Source organism: Archocentrus centrarchus, chromosome 12, assembly GCF_007364275.1.
Source record: "Archocentrus centrarchus isolate MPI-CPG fArcCen1 chromosome 12, fArcCen1, whole genome shotgun sequence".
Classification (NCBI taxonomy): domain Eukaryota; kingdom Metazoa; phylum Chordata; class Actinopteri; order Cichliformes; family Cichlidae; genus Archocentrus; species Archocentrus centrarchus.
The window spans coordinates 17,088,725-17,105,004 of record NC_044357.1 but is presented as its reverse complement, the minus strand read 5'-3'; the positions used below and the strand labels follow the sequence as shown (position 1 = coordinate 17,105,004).

Genomic DNA, 16,280 nt, shown 5'->3' with positions numbered 1-16,280 from the left:
CAGTGTTTTTCAGCACTACAAATGTTGAGTCAATAATTACAAATAATCATATTTTATTGACATTTCTCTTGCTCTCACTTACAGTATTGGAACAGACAGCAATACTGTCAAACTAAAAACCTGCACACTTTTGGTTTCTGTATAAAACCGAGCTTTTAGCCAGACTGAACGACAAAAACAGGAGTCACAACTGATGTTTCAGTGGGAGACGGAAATGGTGGAAAACAGGAAGCAAAATGAAAGAGCTAAGTTTTTGTTTAAAACTCATTAACATGACTGATGAATGATTAGAGCTCTCATGAGGAACAAATGTATACAATGTCAAAACAAATGACCTAAAAAAAAAAAAAAGCGTGGCATTCACAGATGGTAGAAACAGACATGTAATCTTAAGCAGACAAGCCCCATTGTGATAACACTGCCAGGGCAGTAAGATATACAGGGTACACACAAAAGGCTAAAGAGAAACACAGATCCAGACACTAACAGCACATTAGACAATGAAAATCTGCTCTTAGTAATGTAGAGAGTCTAATTAACAGTGGTGACCATTATTGATTTATCTCAGGCAGTTTCTCCTGAATCACTTATGAAACAAACTTGTCCTAACTGTCCAATCAGCATGCGGAAAACTTTAAATATTTGAGTGCTAATAGTGAGTGCTACAGATAAAAGAGTAGTCTTTTTTTTTTGTGGTTTATGTTTATTACAACATTCAGCATTTTCTTAAAAAAAAAAAAACAAATGCATCCACAAATCATTACGTGACACCTGAGAAATTCCAAGTTGTTATAAAGCCGAGACCACAGCTTGCACAACCACCTGCAGCATCAGATAAGCAGCCATCATCTCTCAGGGTATGCAGAGCAGGCTATTGGAGCTGTGCCGGAGGGTTTCCGTCAACTGGGGACTCCACCTCCTCAGGGAAAAGACAGAAAAATCAACTGATGAAGATATACATTAGAAATTCAGCCAACTGGAATAAATTAAATTGGATTATTTAAAAGTAAGTCATATATCTTTGCTTTTAATTCAAATAATCGTTCTCACTGGCATAAGGGATTTTACCTCAGAGTCAGAATCATGATCACAGGGTAGACTCATGTTGGCCATCAGATTTTCTTTGTCTGTGGATCTGCTTTTGATGAACGCCCACCCTCTCCTGCTGAAGCAGAAAGCCACATTTTAATTTTCTACAGTACAAAAAGTCCAAAAATTTCTTCCAAACAGTAATCGCTACAGGAGCTGACTTTAATATTCAGTTTTTCCTTCCTTTGAGACAAAGGAGGTTAGGTAGGTTTTTGGCTGCAAATCATTTCAAAGTCAGTCTTTCTTCCCATAAAGCAAAAGACAACCCTCTCAATTGCTACCAGTACCTTTTAGTGAAAATAAAACCAGCAGTTATCAGTGCTGCAATGAGGCAGAAGACACCGAAGATCACCCCCACATGGCTTTGACTTTCTTCCTCTTGACAAAACTCTCCTTTGTAACCGGAGAGACACTGGCAGCGAGTGACTTTGCCCTCCGTGATGCAGCTCCCGTGATTGCTGCAGCGTTGCAAATCACAGGATGCAGAGTTTTTAACTGAAACAGCGTTCTTGTTGGCTTTGGGGGAAGAAGATGATGACGACAACTCTGGAGTGTGGCCATCAGTGGCTTTGGTCCCAAATGAGGCAGAGTTTGAAGCTGGACCTAAGGAGAAAGTCACCATTAGTGACTGACATGTGCGGCTTTTACTGAAACCATTGTCCAATATTAAAGTGTTTTCTTACTTATAACTAAATTAGAGGAACTTAAGTATTCATATGACCTTGAGATATCCAGGACAAAACGATTGTCCATCTTTTTATATATAAAACTTTATTTTTCTACTTATTAAAACAAACCAGATATGAGCTGCTGGAAGTAAACAGGTGAATGATGTGGAGCTTTTTTGTTCCTTTTTCTCATTTGGACAGATCGAGGTCAGCAGTTTCTTCATTTCAAACCTTTACAGTAACCCGAGCTAACAGGCTGCTGGTGACTTCTCACTGACAGACAGGTGACAGTGACTTCAATCTTTTGAGCTAATTAAGAATAAAGATGGGCTTTTCCCCCCAGTGCTGTACTGATGTTGCTGCAGTGCATGTGCAGCATTGCACATGTGCACTGCATGAACTTTCGATGTTGCCTGTTAGCATTAAATGTGAGTCAGGTGAATGCGACTCATTCACTTGAAGGATTGGACATTAATGAGACTTTAAGCTGCGTGCTAAATAGTACAAAGCCTGTGTGATGACTGAATGTTCTCCTGTGGGAACATGGCAGGTAGATTGGAAAATTTACAGTGAGTGAGTGTCATGCATTGCCGCCTCCTTCGAGATGTACTCAGGCAATACCACGTCTGAACCAAATGGAGCATTACCAGGAGCGAGAAGGCTTCTGACGTGGACCATCTGGAAAGGGAAACTTGGGAAATTTGTGGAGTTAATTTATTCTGGAGTTATATTAAATAACTGGAGGATAATGTTACATTTTATGCTGGGGTGGTGAATGAAACTAAAGGTTGCCATATTACCTTGCCATACAACCCATCCCCCCCCCCCCAATTTAAAGAGGAATTAATATTTGAGCCATGACAAAGCTAAGTTCACTTAATAACTCTTCATTTTTTTTTCCCTCAGTCCGGTTAAAAACTCACAGTCCTGTTCGTCTGACTGGTCTGGACAGTCGGCGTGGCCATCACAGAACTTGCTGCTGCTGATACACTTTCTGCGGTCAAAGCAGGATTCTTCTCCAGGGGGACAAGGAGGGACTGGGGCACAGGAAGTGACATTTATGCTGTAGAAGCCACGCCCACATCTACACGTCCGGCCTCCGGGATAGGCCAGGCACAGATGGACACACCCACCATTGTTTTTGGAACAGCCATTGTTTCCTGGAGAAAAATGGGAGAAAAAGCATTTACTGAATGTAAACAATAGCGCAATACAGTAATTGAAACATGTTATTTGTACCATACACATGTTTGCTTAATCATTCATTAGACATCTCTACATGTTAATCATCTTGTAGCCACATTTGTGACATTGATGGGTTTTTGTACAGAATGTAATATTCACCATTTACACTTCAGCATACTTGCATAAAGTAATTATTGCACCATTTGTATACATTATATCATAAGGAAAACTCAAAACTCAGTTTATCTGATGTAAATACATGGATACATTACCAAAGAGTATCACGGGTGAAGAGAATATATAGTGTATGGTGCATGTTACAGCTCCATTCATCATTACCCTTTTCCACTACAGACACACACACACACACACCTCGCCAAGTCCCATCCCCCTGCAGGTATCACATCACTCTGCCATCTATTCAGCTATTCAACTCCAACTCAGCCTAGGTGAGTCTTTTCATTCTGCCCACATTGTCCTGTGACATTTTGCAAGATTTCTCTATTCGCAAACAGAGCAGCACAAAAAGAATAGTTAAGGTAAAAAGAAAAGTCTGCAGGTATTGTAATTCCTGGATTGTGACTAACAGACTGGTTTTCCATTGTTGCATTTTACAAATTAAAGGCAAATGTGAGCTGCAAGCCACGTGTTCAGCATGTCAAATGAAGTGAATGCATTATATAAAAGGATTTCAGTGTTTACAATTCATTTTTCACAATTTTAACAGTTAAAGAATAAATGTAAACTCTGCATGTTGTCAGTGTGTTTTAGTGGTTGAGAAAATGCTTGAACAATGGCTTGAAATCTTGAACTGTAATTAAGACAAGGTTTCCTAACCATCTACCGGGATTTGGCCCAAAGCTCGTTAGTGTAAGTCAAACCATATACACGTTCAGACTTTATACAATTATCCACTTATCCAAAAATATGATGAAATGTTTATTTTTCCTGCAAACAGTTCTATTTTGAATAACGGTTGACCGACTTTTGTCGATGCCAAGAGTTTTCAGTTAGTTTTCAACCTTATATCCTCAAGGGAATCGCAACAACAGGTGGATCTTATTTGATTTGGCAGAGATGTTGTGCTGTATGCCCTTCCTGATGCAACCCTCATATTTATCCAGGCTTGGGAGTGGATTACACTAACACTAGGAGTACACTAGCTTGTGGCATCACCTGGTCTTGAATGGGAATCTTTTGCATGTACGGCTAATGCGTTAATCACTACACCTTAATCCTTGGTTGAAAAATAATTTTAAAATGAACAGAGTGCTGACTTTCCAGCAAAGTTTCAACTAAGAAGACATTAAGAAAGTTCTTTTCTTACTCATCCAAAGTTATGGGGTTATATTATCTAGTGCCAACACTAGAAAACAAGAAGGGAATATTTGTGGCAGCCCAGACATGCAAATTCACCATGCAACAAATGAGTGAATCCCAGTGAAAATTCTTTACATTTTCAGCTCTGCCACCTCATGCCTTTTTCTTAGCACCATGTCTCCAAATCATACATCGCAGGTCTCACTACCATCCTGTAAATCTTCCCTTTCACTCTTGCTCCTATCCTTCTGCCACGAATCATCCCTGACACTCATCTCCACCCTGCCTTGACTCTCTTCTTCACCTCTTGAGTAGCGTCTGCTGCTTTGGATTTTTCACCCCAGGCATTTCAACGCTTCCACATTCGCTACCTCTGATTCTTGCATCTTCACGGTTACACCTTTCTCCCCCTCATTCACATGTTATTCTGTCTTCCTTCTACTGACTTAATCCTCTTCTCTCCAGAGCATAACTTCACCTCTCCAGGCTCTCTTCCACCTGCTCCTTACACTCACAATGTCATCTGTAAACACTATAGCCCACAGAGACTCCTGCCTGACTTCAGTCAACCAGTCTGTCCAAAAGGAAGGGGCTCAGAGCAGATCCCTGATGTAAACCCACCCCCACTTTGAACACAGTCCTAGTGCACCACCCTCACACACTTCTGCCAGTCTTGAATTCCTTATGCAGTATCACAGTTCCTCTCTTGGCACACCATTTCCCTAGATCCACAAAGACGGTGCAACTCCTCATCCTCTTACGTTTTTCCATCAATACTCACATCTTTACTGCTTCCTCAGCATGAAGTCATGCTGCTGATCACTGATCATATCTCTTTTCAACCTCTCTTCAACAACTCTTTCCCACATCTTCAATTATATTTTTTTAGAAAACAAATTTGACAACTGAAGCCACGTGCATTTATTTGCTTTGTACGAGACGGTCTGACTGGCTCACCGAAGCTGTCAGCACCTTGCCGTGTGCGCTGCATTTTTTATGTCATGCTGCAGTGAGTTTTGACCTCGGAAATAGCGTCAGTGTTTCAAACATTTTTGCTGGGTCTGTTGCAGCATCGTTTTATTCAGATTCTTCTCATGTCAGTCACACCTCACCTTCCCCCTAGTGGCGTACCTGCCCATTCTGAAATCCACCCCTTTTCCAACAGTGTACCTTGATATACAGTAAAGATGATGCATCACTAAACATTTAATGATTGTCAGTTAATATTGACACCTTTTGTGAATGCCAGTTTCATTGTGGCTGACAGACTCAAGTGACTTACTATGCATGCCATCATGCAGCTATGATTTCTGTTGACAGAACTGTTAAAATATTCATGTCCCATATTTTGTCAACCACTGTACAGCTTTTGTGTTAATTTATTTTTTTTTCCACCTACCCGACTGGCTGTCATTGCTGTAAGCTCTGAGTTCCACTACGCTGGTCTTCGTCTCAAACCACAGTTGTTTAGGCTGGAGGCCATCACTGAACCATAATCTGGTCACATCTGCAGAGGTTGGAAAAGCACAATTTAAAAAAAGCTTCTACAGTGCAAAAAGCAGCAAATGTGTTCCCAAGCAGAGGAGAGAAACCCTGGTGATGAGAAATTGATTTCTTGAACAGTGAAGATTGCAGAGAAAAAGCTCACTAAATAATTTACGGTTACATTAGTCTGTTATGCCATCTGCTGCCTGAACAGGATAAAGACAGATGAAGCAAAGGTGATGCATGCTCTGAAAAGATTACAGTGGAATAGTAGAGAAAAAAAAAATTATGGATATACTTTATCCCAAAGTTTGGAAATTTGTTTCACATCCATTAAAAGTTAATAAAACTATCTAAAACAAAATAGCATATAGCTCATATAGCTTAACATTTTAAATCAAAACAAATAACAGAAATTTCAATAAAAATATCACCTCCACTGTCCACACATGCACCAAAAAAAAAAGTGTCTTACCTTTTCCCTGGGTGACCCAGAAGAGGATGTTCTCAGTATATGTGAAGGAGATAATCAGATCAGGGCCTGCCTTAAACTGTTTATAACCTTTTCCATCCACTCCAATGGAGCTGATCACTCCATCTGAGGAAAAAAAAGAAAAAAAAAAACAGATGTAAAATTGCCATAAATACCCTCAAATTGTATTAACCCTGTATTGATCTTCTCATGTCAACCATTGTCCTGCCTCATGTTATTGTTTGTTTATTTATTTGGGATTATGTGTTGAGTTAATGCTCAGAGGAACTAAAGATAAATCTGTACTAATCTTAATGAATCATCACATGTCAGTATTTGTTTTGTTTTTTTGAGCTCCTCACCAGTGTCAGCCCAGTAGATTCTGGTGCCCTTATTGGAGAACACCAGGGAGATGGGGATCTTCGACTTCCTCCACAGCACCATTTTGTTACGGCCATCCATCCAGGCACAATCCACCTCAATCTGGCTCTCCCCACCTGCCACAACCACTGCTGTGAAGCAAAGTTGACCTGAGGGTGGGTGTAGCGCGATGGATGTGGTAGCCTGAAAGGATAATGATCTATGTTATATTTATACATTTCCCATGAAAATTTTTTGGGGTTATCAAGGAGCAGAGCTCAAAGCAAGGTTAGTGATAGGAAAAGGGATTAATGAATATACTGCCAAGTGGACCATCATTCTTAGGGTTAATAATGCTGGACTAAAAGGTGTGGCTCAAAGTCATCTTTTCTTTTAATATTATAGCTATAAAGTTACCGTTTCATTGCTGTAAATGTGAAAACTTCAATTAATTTGCCTGCAATTTAGTGGCCTGTTTTTTAACAAAGACTACAGATGAGCTGAAATGTGACAAGTGCTGCCTTCACCGTCAGCGATCCTTGCAGCAGTGACGTAGTGTAGCCGCCATGGCGGGATGTCACATGGATGCTGGGCCTTGAGCTGCTGCTCCAGTAGAGGTTAGATGTCACCCAGTCAACTGCCAGAGCCATGACTGAATCATCCTTGTAGGACAGAGAGGGATAGCTTCCAGAATTCAAGTTTCACTAGGATGTGACACTTAAGTGTGAGCTGAAGCCATTTTAGTCACCAATTGTTATGCACCACCTAAAATGTGTTTTGTCCAAGATGCTTCATCTAAAGCAGTATTTATCTGAAGTAATTATCTAGCATTAGACAAACTTTTTAAAATTAAATTAAGCAAAAGTTACAGGTCAAGGGTTTAACATCTTAAGCATACCTTCAGCTTGATGATTTGTCCAGCAGGTGTGAGTCCTTGTCTTGACCTGGAGCTGCCCAATTTTAGAACATCTACAGATCCTGCATACGCCACATACAACTCCTGGATGGAGACATCTAGCCCCATGGCTTCATTTACATCGGGGAGAGCTAAAACTCTGCTGTTTGCCATTTTTTTCAGGGCAACACCATCCCGTCGCATGGAGCGCAAGTAAATCTACGAGAAGTAGGAAGGTGGGGTTTAAAGATGAAATGAGTACAGGAAGAAGCCTAATTTCTTAAATGTGTTTCCCAGAAGGGTTTTGCATGGAGGCCGGCCCTTTGGCTGCCTTTTGCTATCATAACAACACAAGTTACCTGATAGACTGTGTTTCGAGACAGGAGCAAGATGAAAGATGAATCCCTGGGCCGAGAGCAGGTGATGTTGTCCTTGGAAAGCAGCAGACCCTTCGGACATCGGCAAACTGCAGTAGCTTCCGGTGACCCTGATGCAGTAGATCTGCCTGACAACGGTGGGGCCAGAAGGCAGAGATGGGAGCAGCGCAGACGGTCACAGGGGCTGGACACAGCTGGCTGTGAAAGGGCATGCATCAGCTAGGAAAAGAAGAGGATTTAACGTCAGGACTCATAGCTGTGATGCTGTTTGTTCAAAAATGACTCGATTTTGATGACAGGTTTCCATTAGAGGGCAAGGATTCACCTTTAATCCAAATGGCTGTCCCGGTCTCTTCAGAACAACCTTTTGATCTTTCCCAGTGTTTTTGTCAGCTGAGCGTATGACTCTTCTCTTTGTGTCAGACCAGAAAACACGATCATTGAAGACCACCACTGAGAAAGGGTTTGGCGTTTCAGCCAACTGGAGGATCTAGTGAAAGAAGACCATCACACTTTTGTGATACTGATAACTGCTGGGAGACAACCTGTAATCGTACACTTTAGGACAGATTAATGTGAACATGGCCTCTTCAAGTAAAGGCATCTCAGACATCATGCATTTTCTTCACTCTTATTTTTACATTTCTGGATTGTACTTGCTTTGTGGTTAATCGTTCAAATACCTTGATGTCGTCTCCATCCAGTGAGGCTGAGCCTATGCAGCGCAACTTCTCATCTGCCCAGTACACTCTGTTATCTAGGAGGTCATAGGCCAAGCTGACTGGCCAGCTCAAACTGTGGCTCACCACCACCTTCCTCCCTGAACCATCCATCCCAGACTGCTCAATCTGAGGGGTGCTGCCAATCTCGGACCACAGCATCAACCTAAGAAGGTTCATTATACAATGTATGCAGTAATGTTTAGGCTGGATTTTTTCCTTTAATTTAAAAAAAAAAAAAAAAAAAAAAAAAAAAAAGCAATACTCACCCTTTGTGTGGCAGCAGGACCAAGGAGCTTGGCTGCTCCAGATCTTCACCCAGGACCACGGTGCAGTCCTGAGACCTCACTGTGGTATTGCTGAGTTTCACTGCCAGAATTTGGCCAACCAAGCCATCCACCCAGTATAGATTCTTACCAACCCAGTCCACTGCGATAAAATCTGACTTCACACCTATGAGATTTCATTTGACTTAAGTATAGTCTATTTCAAATTTGAATATGGAACAATGGTTAAAAAGGAACACTCATACAAAGGACACAATTAAACAACTGTACCTTTGACCAGGTTTCCTCTGTTGGTTGGGTTTTCCATGTCAACCCAGCGGATGCTCTGGTAGTCTGTGCTCAGCCAGTAAATTCTCTGTTGAACCCAGTGATAATCCAGTGAGAAGGCGGGCCGACTGGTAGAGAGGAGAAGATGTAATGTGCCACTATGGACTCCCAGCAAGAACAGCTGTGACTGCACGGATGCCAGAAGCAAGGGCTCATCTAAGAGGAAAAATGACTAGTTTTATGCATCTTCCATGGAGGGAGTCACACTCACAAAGAAAAAACGGAAGACCAAAAACTATCATTAACCAGTGTGTACAAACACAAGAAATGCTAATGTGGGTGGGGAAATGTGTTAATGGTGGGAGAGCTACATTGGAAGCTTGTTTCTGCCACTGAGGGAAAAAGAAAAAAAGAATGTTATCCATGAGCAAAAATTTTGCAGTATATTTTTCTAAGTCAGTAACACCATTTGGCGTTCAAGTCTCAAAATATCAGTGAAAATCTTTTATTCATTGGTCACAGAGTTGAAGTGATTGACTTTGCATGTTTGATAGTTGTAGTGCCTTTTGCACAGATAAGCCTATGTTATGAAAAATACCTCAGCTGCTTTGAGAACTGCATGAAGAGTGAGAATAATATTCCCAATGTGGGAATTACATCAAAGTGATGGAGAAAAGCTAATTTAGAGACAACAGATTGTGTCCAGACCAACAGCACCTTTTGTCTTGCAGCTTTTGTTGTCAGGCTCCAGGTAGAAGCCAGGGTGGCATTGACAGCTGTAGGATCCACGGGTGTTCAGACAGATGTGTTTACATATGGCATGAGGTGCTGAAACGCACTCGTCATTGTCCACGCAGTCCATGGTGCTTGACAGTCTGAAACCTGCAGCACAGTAGCACTTCTGGAAAAAAAAAAATAAGGGGAGATGACATAAGCTAAGCAGGGATTTAATAAATGTAGCTACCACTTCAGGGAAATGACAGCTAAGGTTTAAGGACAGAAAAACAACCAGATACACATCTGTTCTGCACTGACCGGTCCATAAGGGGTGCTGACACAGTGGTGGTCACAGAAAGGAGCTGATGGAGTGGAACAGCTGTATTGCACACATTTTGTACCCTCATCTGAGCCATCAGCACAGTTAGTGATGCCATTACACACCAGGTTGGTGTTCACACACTCTCCACTGTCACACTGGTAAAGGTGAGAAGGGCATTTTCTCTGGCTGCCTGCGAAGCCAGTAGACATTCATTATTTTTTATTTTATAATTTTTTTTAAATACACAGCTTCCCAACAGTGATTAAAATACATCTTACAATACTGAAAAGGATTTCTTATGTTTTTAGCACCCAGAAACAGGAAAAAAAAAATTGTAATAAAACAAGATTCATTTAACACAGCGCTGGCATAATGACACATTAAAATGAGACTGCACGAATTAGAGATTAACATTACAGTCAATCATTCTTAAAATGATGGAGATAGCCTTGTGTAACAAATCCTATGAAATATGGCTGAATCCACCCAATGAGTATAAGTGTGAGAATCAGAAAATGAACCCGAGTCAGGAGCAGATGAGGAGTGAATATTAAAAGAAAGAACACACTTACATTTTGTCTCATCGATGCCATTGTAACAGTCCTCCTTCCCATCACATCTCCATGACAGTGGAATACATTGACTGCTGTCTCCACACTGCCACTGGAACTTCAAGCACTTCACTGGAGGAGTACTGCAGTTCTGGACACAAATTAAAATTACACTTTCTTCTCCGTTTTCAAAGCATTCCCGTCATTCTTGGCTCTACACATTGAGATGTACTTGACTCTTTCCTTCCCTACCTTCTCATCTGAGCCATCTTGGCAGTCGTCTTCACCATCGCAGAGCCACTCTTTCTGCAAACATTTATGACTGTGTGGGCATCGGAGCTTCGTGAGGCAGCGTGGGGGTTTTGAACAGTGCATCTCATCAGAGCCGTCACCGCAGTCAGCATATCCATCACATCTCAGAGCCTCAGATATGCACTGACCGCTAGCGCAGCGATACTGGTGAGTCACACAGGTTACCAAACCTGGAAAGAGGGAAACGAACATGAATCTAATTTCATGTTTGCATACTTTGCTTTTGTTGAACCAAGTTACTGAAAGGCACCCACCACACTTTTCTTCATCTGACCCATCAGCGCAGTCTCTCTCTCCATCACACAGGAAGCTCTTTGGTATGCAGCGAGTATCGTTATCACAGCGCTGATGGCAGCCCTCAGTCATAGTTGAACAGTTAATTTCATCAGATCGGTCCTGACAGTCGTTTTGCCCATCACACACCTGCTCTTGTGGGATGCATTTTTTCCCATGAGAACACTGGAACTCCGCTGGGGGAAAAAAGCTAATCTCACTACAAGATAATGTGACATGTTCTCCACCGATGTGACAATCCAGACCACTGTTTTTCCAATTTAGAGAAAAAAAACACACACCTGCTTTACACTGAACAGCACATCCTTCTTCATCTGACCCATCCTTGCAGTCCTTTTCTCCATCACATAAGTGGCTATACATAACACAGTCCAGGCCATCCTTGCACAGCTTAAAACCATTGCGGCACTTCAGAGGGGTCGATCTGGTCATAAGGACGTCAACAGAGGCTTGGCAAAGAGGGGGAAAAAACAAACAAACAAAAAAAAACAATGGATCAAAACACAATCAGCAGTTCGTGAACTATGAGATTTAATAGTGTTTTGGAGTGGAAGGAGCAATAAAATATTCCTGTAATTTATCAACTGCTTATACACATTCTCATGGCTTACAGGTAGCAGCAGGATTTGGTGATTGACAGCGATTCTCGTCAGAGCCGTCGGGACACTGGGCACGGCCGTCGCACACTTGCATTCCAGGGATACACTTTTTCTGGTCGCTGCACAAGAAGTCATCTGATGTGCAGGAAGGAAAGGTGCAGATTAAAAGATTTAAGCATTTCACTTTCTTTGAAACTTTTCAAGAGTGAGTTCTTGCCATCATTACTCTGGTGGATATGTAAAATATAAGTACCGTTCTTCAGTGATTTCTACTCTTACTTGAGTTTTCACAATGGACTGCACAGCCATTTTCATCAAATCCATCGGGGCAGTTTCTTTGTCCATCACAGACCTGATATTTGGAAATGCACAGTGATGATCCAGGACAGAGAACTGAAGGAGGAATGCAACGTGATGCAAAAGTGAAGTCAGGAGACTCTGTTGTTGTAGCATTGTGGTCTGGAAAGGAGAAAAACTGTTAAACTGATGTCTCATTTGATCACTTAGTTGAAGGAGCAGAGCCTGTTACAGCATCAAACAAAAAACATTATTGAAACATTTCAGTAGGTTTCTCCGCTGCCGTTACTGCAGTTTTAGTTTTGAGTACTTACTACATCCCGTTTCATCTGAGCCATCCACACAGTCTCTCTCTCCATCACACAGGAACTTCTTTGGGATGCAGCGTTTCCCATCAGCACAACGATGCTCGCAGCTCTTGGTTGGTTCCCAGCAGTCAACTTCATCAGAATGGTCTCGACACTGCCACCTCCCATCGCACACCTGAGCCTCAGGGATGCACATTTTCCCGTGGGAGCACTGAAACTCACCTGTGGTGGGACGTAAGAACATGACAATCAGATGAGCCTCAAAATTTTCACAACTCCACTAATACATGTTGATATAATGAGTTTAAACAACAGTTTTGTGCTGTAGTTTTGGACAGTTTGGACAGTGAACAGGTAAAAATATTAAGTTATAAGTGAAAAAAACAAACCTTTTTTGCAGGTTTCTCGACATCCTTCCTCATCAGACCCATCCATGCAGTCTTTTTCACCATCACATATGTGGCTAAATAAAACGCACTCTGTGCCATCATTACATGGCTTTGCATTTCTATGGCACTGCAGTACATTAGCTTTAGAAGCAGGCACAGTCACGCTTGGACAGTTCAGCTCATCTGATCCATCCTGGCAATGAGAGCGTCCATCACAGACCAGACTCTTGGAGATGCAGCTCCTTCTGTCCTTGCAGAGAAAGTCTCTCTCATTAGCACACTTCACACACTCCTCATCAGAACCATCAGGGCAATCTTTTTTTCCATTACATATCTGTTCTGGCTCTATGCACAAAGAGGAACCTGGACACAGAATTGAAGGACTGGTGCAAGGTTGCTTGGTGGGAAGGTTGATGGGGGAAGGTGATATAGTTGAGATGAGACCGTCTGTAGCAGTAGTCGTACTTGCATCTTAAAGAAAATTACATGCCAAGAATCAGAAATTTTTTAAACATCAAGACAAACATTTCTGCATTACAAGTTAAGCACTGATTTAAGTGCAAGCACATGTTGTATTTCATAGTTTTCCACCCATAACCAGTTCTATTACTGGCAGGTCTAATTTTGAGTCTTATTGAAAGTATCTTATTTGCATTTATGTCTTATAATGAATTTAATGACAGCACACCGATGTAAAATATGAATATTTAAATAATTTTTTTTTTTGTTTTTACCAGCAGCACATCCCTCTTCATCTGACCCATCACCGCAGTCCTTCTCCCCATCACACAAATGGCTGTACATAACGCACTCATGGCCATTTTTACATCGCTTGAAACCAATGCGGCACCTCAGAGGAGTTGATCTGGCACCGAACCCACTGATAGAGGCTTGGCAGAGAGAATATTATGCATTAAAGGGGCAGGCAGGTTGACATTTTTTTGACAGCTGTGTAAGTAAACAATTAACTCATATTTTCTGCGATTTACTAACCACGTTAGAGAAATGATGTGAAGTTGCTTGGTGTAAAAGAATTAAGTGGTTAGGTTGGACTTGCTCAAGTGCAGCTAATGGTCAGTAGTGTAGCTTCTTTTTTGCCATCACTATAATACATACATTACCAGCGTTTAAGTTGGTAGGATGTTACTAACTGGGTGCCAGTAACACATCAAGTATGAGATGTAAGAGTTTGCATAGTAGGAACTACAGCTGCAAAAACAGGGATTATAATGTTCCTCTAATTTATCTACTGCTGTATATGCCATTATTCCCTGTTTGGCTTACAGGTAGGATTTTGCAGTTGGCATCGCTTTTCATCAGAACCATCGGGACACTGGGCACGACCATCGCACACTTGGATTTCAGGGATGCACTTTTTCTGGTTGCTGCACAAGAAGTCATCTGATTTATGGGGAGGAAAGGTACAGATTTGACAAGCACAGAGGGGGTTATATACAAATGGAGGCAATATTTAAAGGAGTTCATGTAAGACTATTTACTGCAAGATTTTGGAGCAGCTACAATGCTGTGAGAAGATTCAAAATAAACATTTCATTCTTTTCCTTTGAAACTTTTCTACGGCAAGTGCATGCCGTGAATTGTCTACAAATGTGTTAATGATAGCCACCTCTCTTCGTGGTAATTTAAGCACTCACTTGGGTTTTCACATTGGACCCCACACTCATTTTCATCAAATCCATCAGGGCAGTCTCTTTGTCCATCACAGAGCTGATTTTGAGAGATACACAGTGATGAACCAGGGCAGAGAACTGAAGGAGCGATGCAAGGTGATGCAAAAGTGAAGACAGGAGACTCTGATGTAGCAGTAACCTGATCTGGAAAAAGCAGCTTGTGTTAGTTTACCATGCAGTGGCTATTAATCTGTTACCAAAAAAATAAATGAATTAAAAGCAAAGAATCAGAAGCGACACCTATGGTGTCTACTCATGGAATTTACATCACTGAACTCCTCTGCTATTGCAGGTTCTTAGTACTTACTGCACCCCAGTTCATCTGAGCCATCCACGCAGTCTCTCTCTCCATCACACAGGAACTTCTTTGGGATGCAGCGTTTCCCATCAGCACAACGATGCTCGCAGCTCTTGGTTGGTTCCCAGCAGTCAACTTCATCAGAATGGTCCCGACACTGCCACTTACCATCGCACACCTGAGCCTCAGGGATGCACATTTTCCCGTGGGAGCACTGAAACTCACCTGTGGTGGAGTATAGTAGCAAAGGCATGACAATGTAAATGAAAAGGGATTAGAAATTATGTTCAGAGCACCCATTTGTAGTACAGTGTGTTTAAATGTGATCGACTTTCTGCAAACTTGCATTTCCCCTTATTTACAGGTTAGAGCCCAAAAAAAACCAAACAAAAAAAACAACCTTTTTTGCAGATTTCTGGACATTCTTCTTCATCAGAACCATCCGTGCAGTCTCTCTCGCCGTCACATATGTGGCTGAGTAAAACGCACTCTGTGCCATCATTACATGGCTTTGCATTTCTATGACACTGCAGCACATTAGCTTTAGATGCAGGTGCAGTCACACTCAGACAGTTCAGCTCATCTGATCCATCCTGGCAATGAGAGCGTCCATCACAGACCAGACTCCTGGAGATGCAGCTCCTTTGGTCCTTGCAGAGAAATTCAGCTATGAAGGGGGGGGGGGGGGGGGGGGGGGGGGACAAAAACAAAAAAACGAAAACAAAAAACACAAAACAACCTATTTTTCAAAAAGGTTGAAAAATACATACCAACCTTACAAAGAAAAACTGATCCAAAATTACTTCCTCTGATAAGAACAGTTATGACATTGAATGAACATTCAATTTTTCTTTGAAACTTTGACAGTGAAACCATGATTAATTGGCTGGATATATAAACTAAAGCTACCTTTCTTCATGGTACATTTAGCACTTACTCGGGTTTTCACACTGAACCACACAGCCATTTTCATCAAATCCATCAGGGCAGCCTCTTTGTCCATCACAGAGCTGATTTTGAGAGATACACAGTGATGAACCAGGGCATGGAACTGAAGGAGCAACGCAAGGCGACGCAAAAGCGAAGACAGGAGACTCCGATGTAGCAGTAACCTGATCTGGAAAGAGATGCCTGTGTTAGTTTTAGCATGCAGTGGTTATTAAACTGTTACAAAAGATAACACTTCCATAGAAATTAACACTTGTGGATACTAAATTTATTTTAATAGATTCTTCTGCTATTGCAGGTTCTTAGTACTTACTGCATCCCGTTTCATCTGAGCCATCCACACAGTCTCTCTCTCCATCACACAGGAACTTCTTTGGGATGCAGCGTTTCCCATCAGCACAACGATGCTCGCAGCTCTTGGTTGGTTCCC

General features: G+C 41.7%; 1 protein-coding gene and 1 long non-coding RNA gene across 2 annotated transcripts; both read right to left on the bottom strand.

Annotated features, from left to right (window-relative positions):
- Nucleotides 1-752: 752 nt before the first annotated feature.
- Nucleotides 753-12,271, bottom strand: LOC115789741 (very low-density lipoprotein receptor-like). The gene is made up of 22 exons (XM_030743253.1): nt 12,199-12,271; nt 11,932-12,054; nt 11,602-11,769; nt 11,281-11,496; nt 10,967-11,196; nt 10,736-10,865; nt 10,160-10,353; nt 9,842-10,025; nt 9,128-9,340; nt 8,840-9,023; nt 8,535-8,736; nt 8,177-8,341; nt 7,834-8,070; nt 7,478-7,693; nt 7,107-7,241; nt 6,582-6,783; nt 6,223-6,345; nt 5,662-5,769; nt 2,681-2,917; nt 1,377-1,692; nt 1,069-1,165; nt 753-919 (listed from the first exon to the last, which is right to left on the bottom strand). The coding sequence occupies exons 2-22, from the start codon at nt 12,011-12,013 to the stop codon at nt 872-874; spliced, it is 3,687 nt and encodes a 1,228-aa protein (XP_030599113.1). The 5' UTR covers nt 12,014-12,054; nt 12,199-12,271; the 3' UTR covers nt 753-871.
- A 1,978-nt stretch (nt 12,272-14,249) lies between these two features.
- Nucleotides 14,250-14,966, bottom strand: LOC115789444 (uncharacterized). Its single transcript, XR_004020700.1, has 3 exons — nt 14,912-14,966; nt 14,569-14,748; nt 14,250-14,314 (listed from the first exon to the last, which is right to left on the bottom strand). It is a non-coding gene; the product is annotated as an uncharacterized LOC115789444 (long non-coding RNA).
- Nucleotides 14,967-16,280: the final 1,314 nt, after the last annotated feature.

Bases quoted from the DNA above. Each gene is read 5' to 3' on its own strand.
- LOC115789741 (XM_030743253.1), bottom strand. From the start codon at position 12,013: ATGCAAGTGTGCGACGGCCGTGCCCAGTGTCCCGACGGCTCTGACGAG. The intron at 9,024-9,127 runs GTACAGTTGTTT...GAAATCTCATAG, and splicing joins CAGAGGAAACCTGGTCAAAG to GTGTGAAGTCAGATTTTATC. The intron at 2,918-5,661 runs GTAGGTGGAAAA...ATTTTTCTCCAG, and splicing joins CAGCAATGACAGCCAGTCGG to GAAACAATGGCTGTTCCAAA.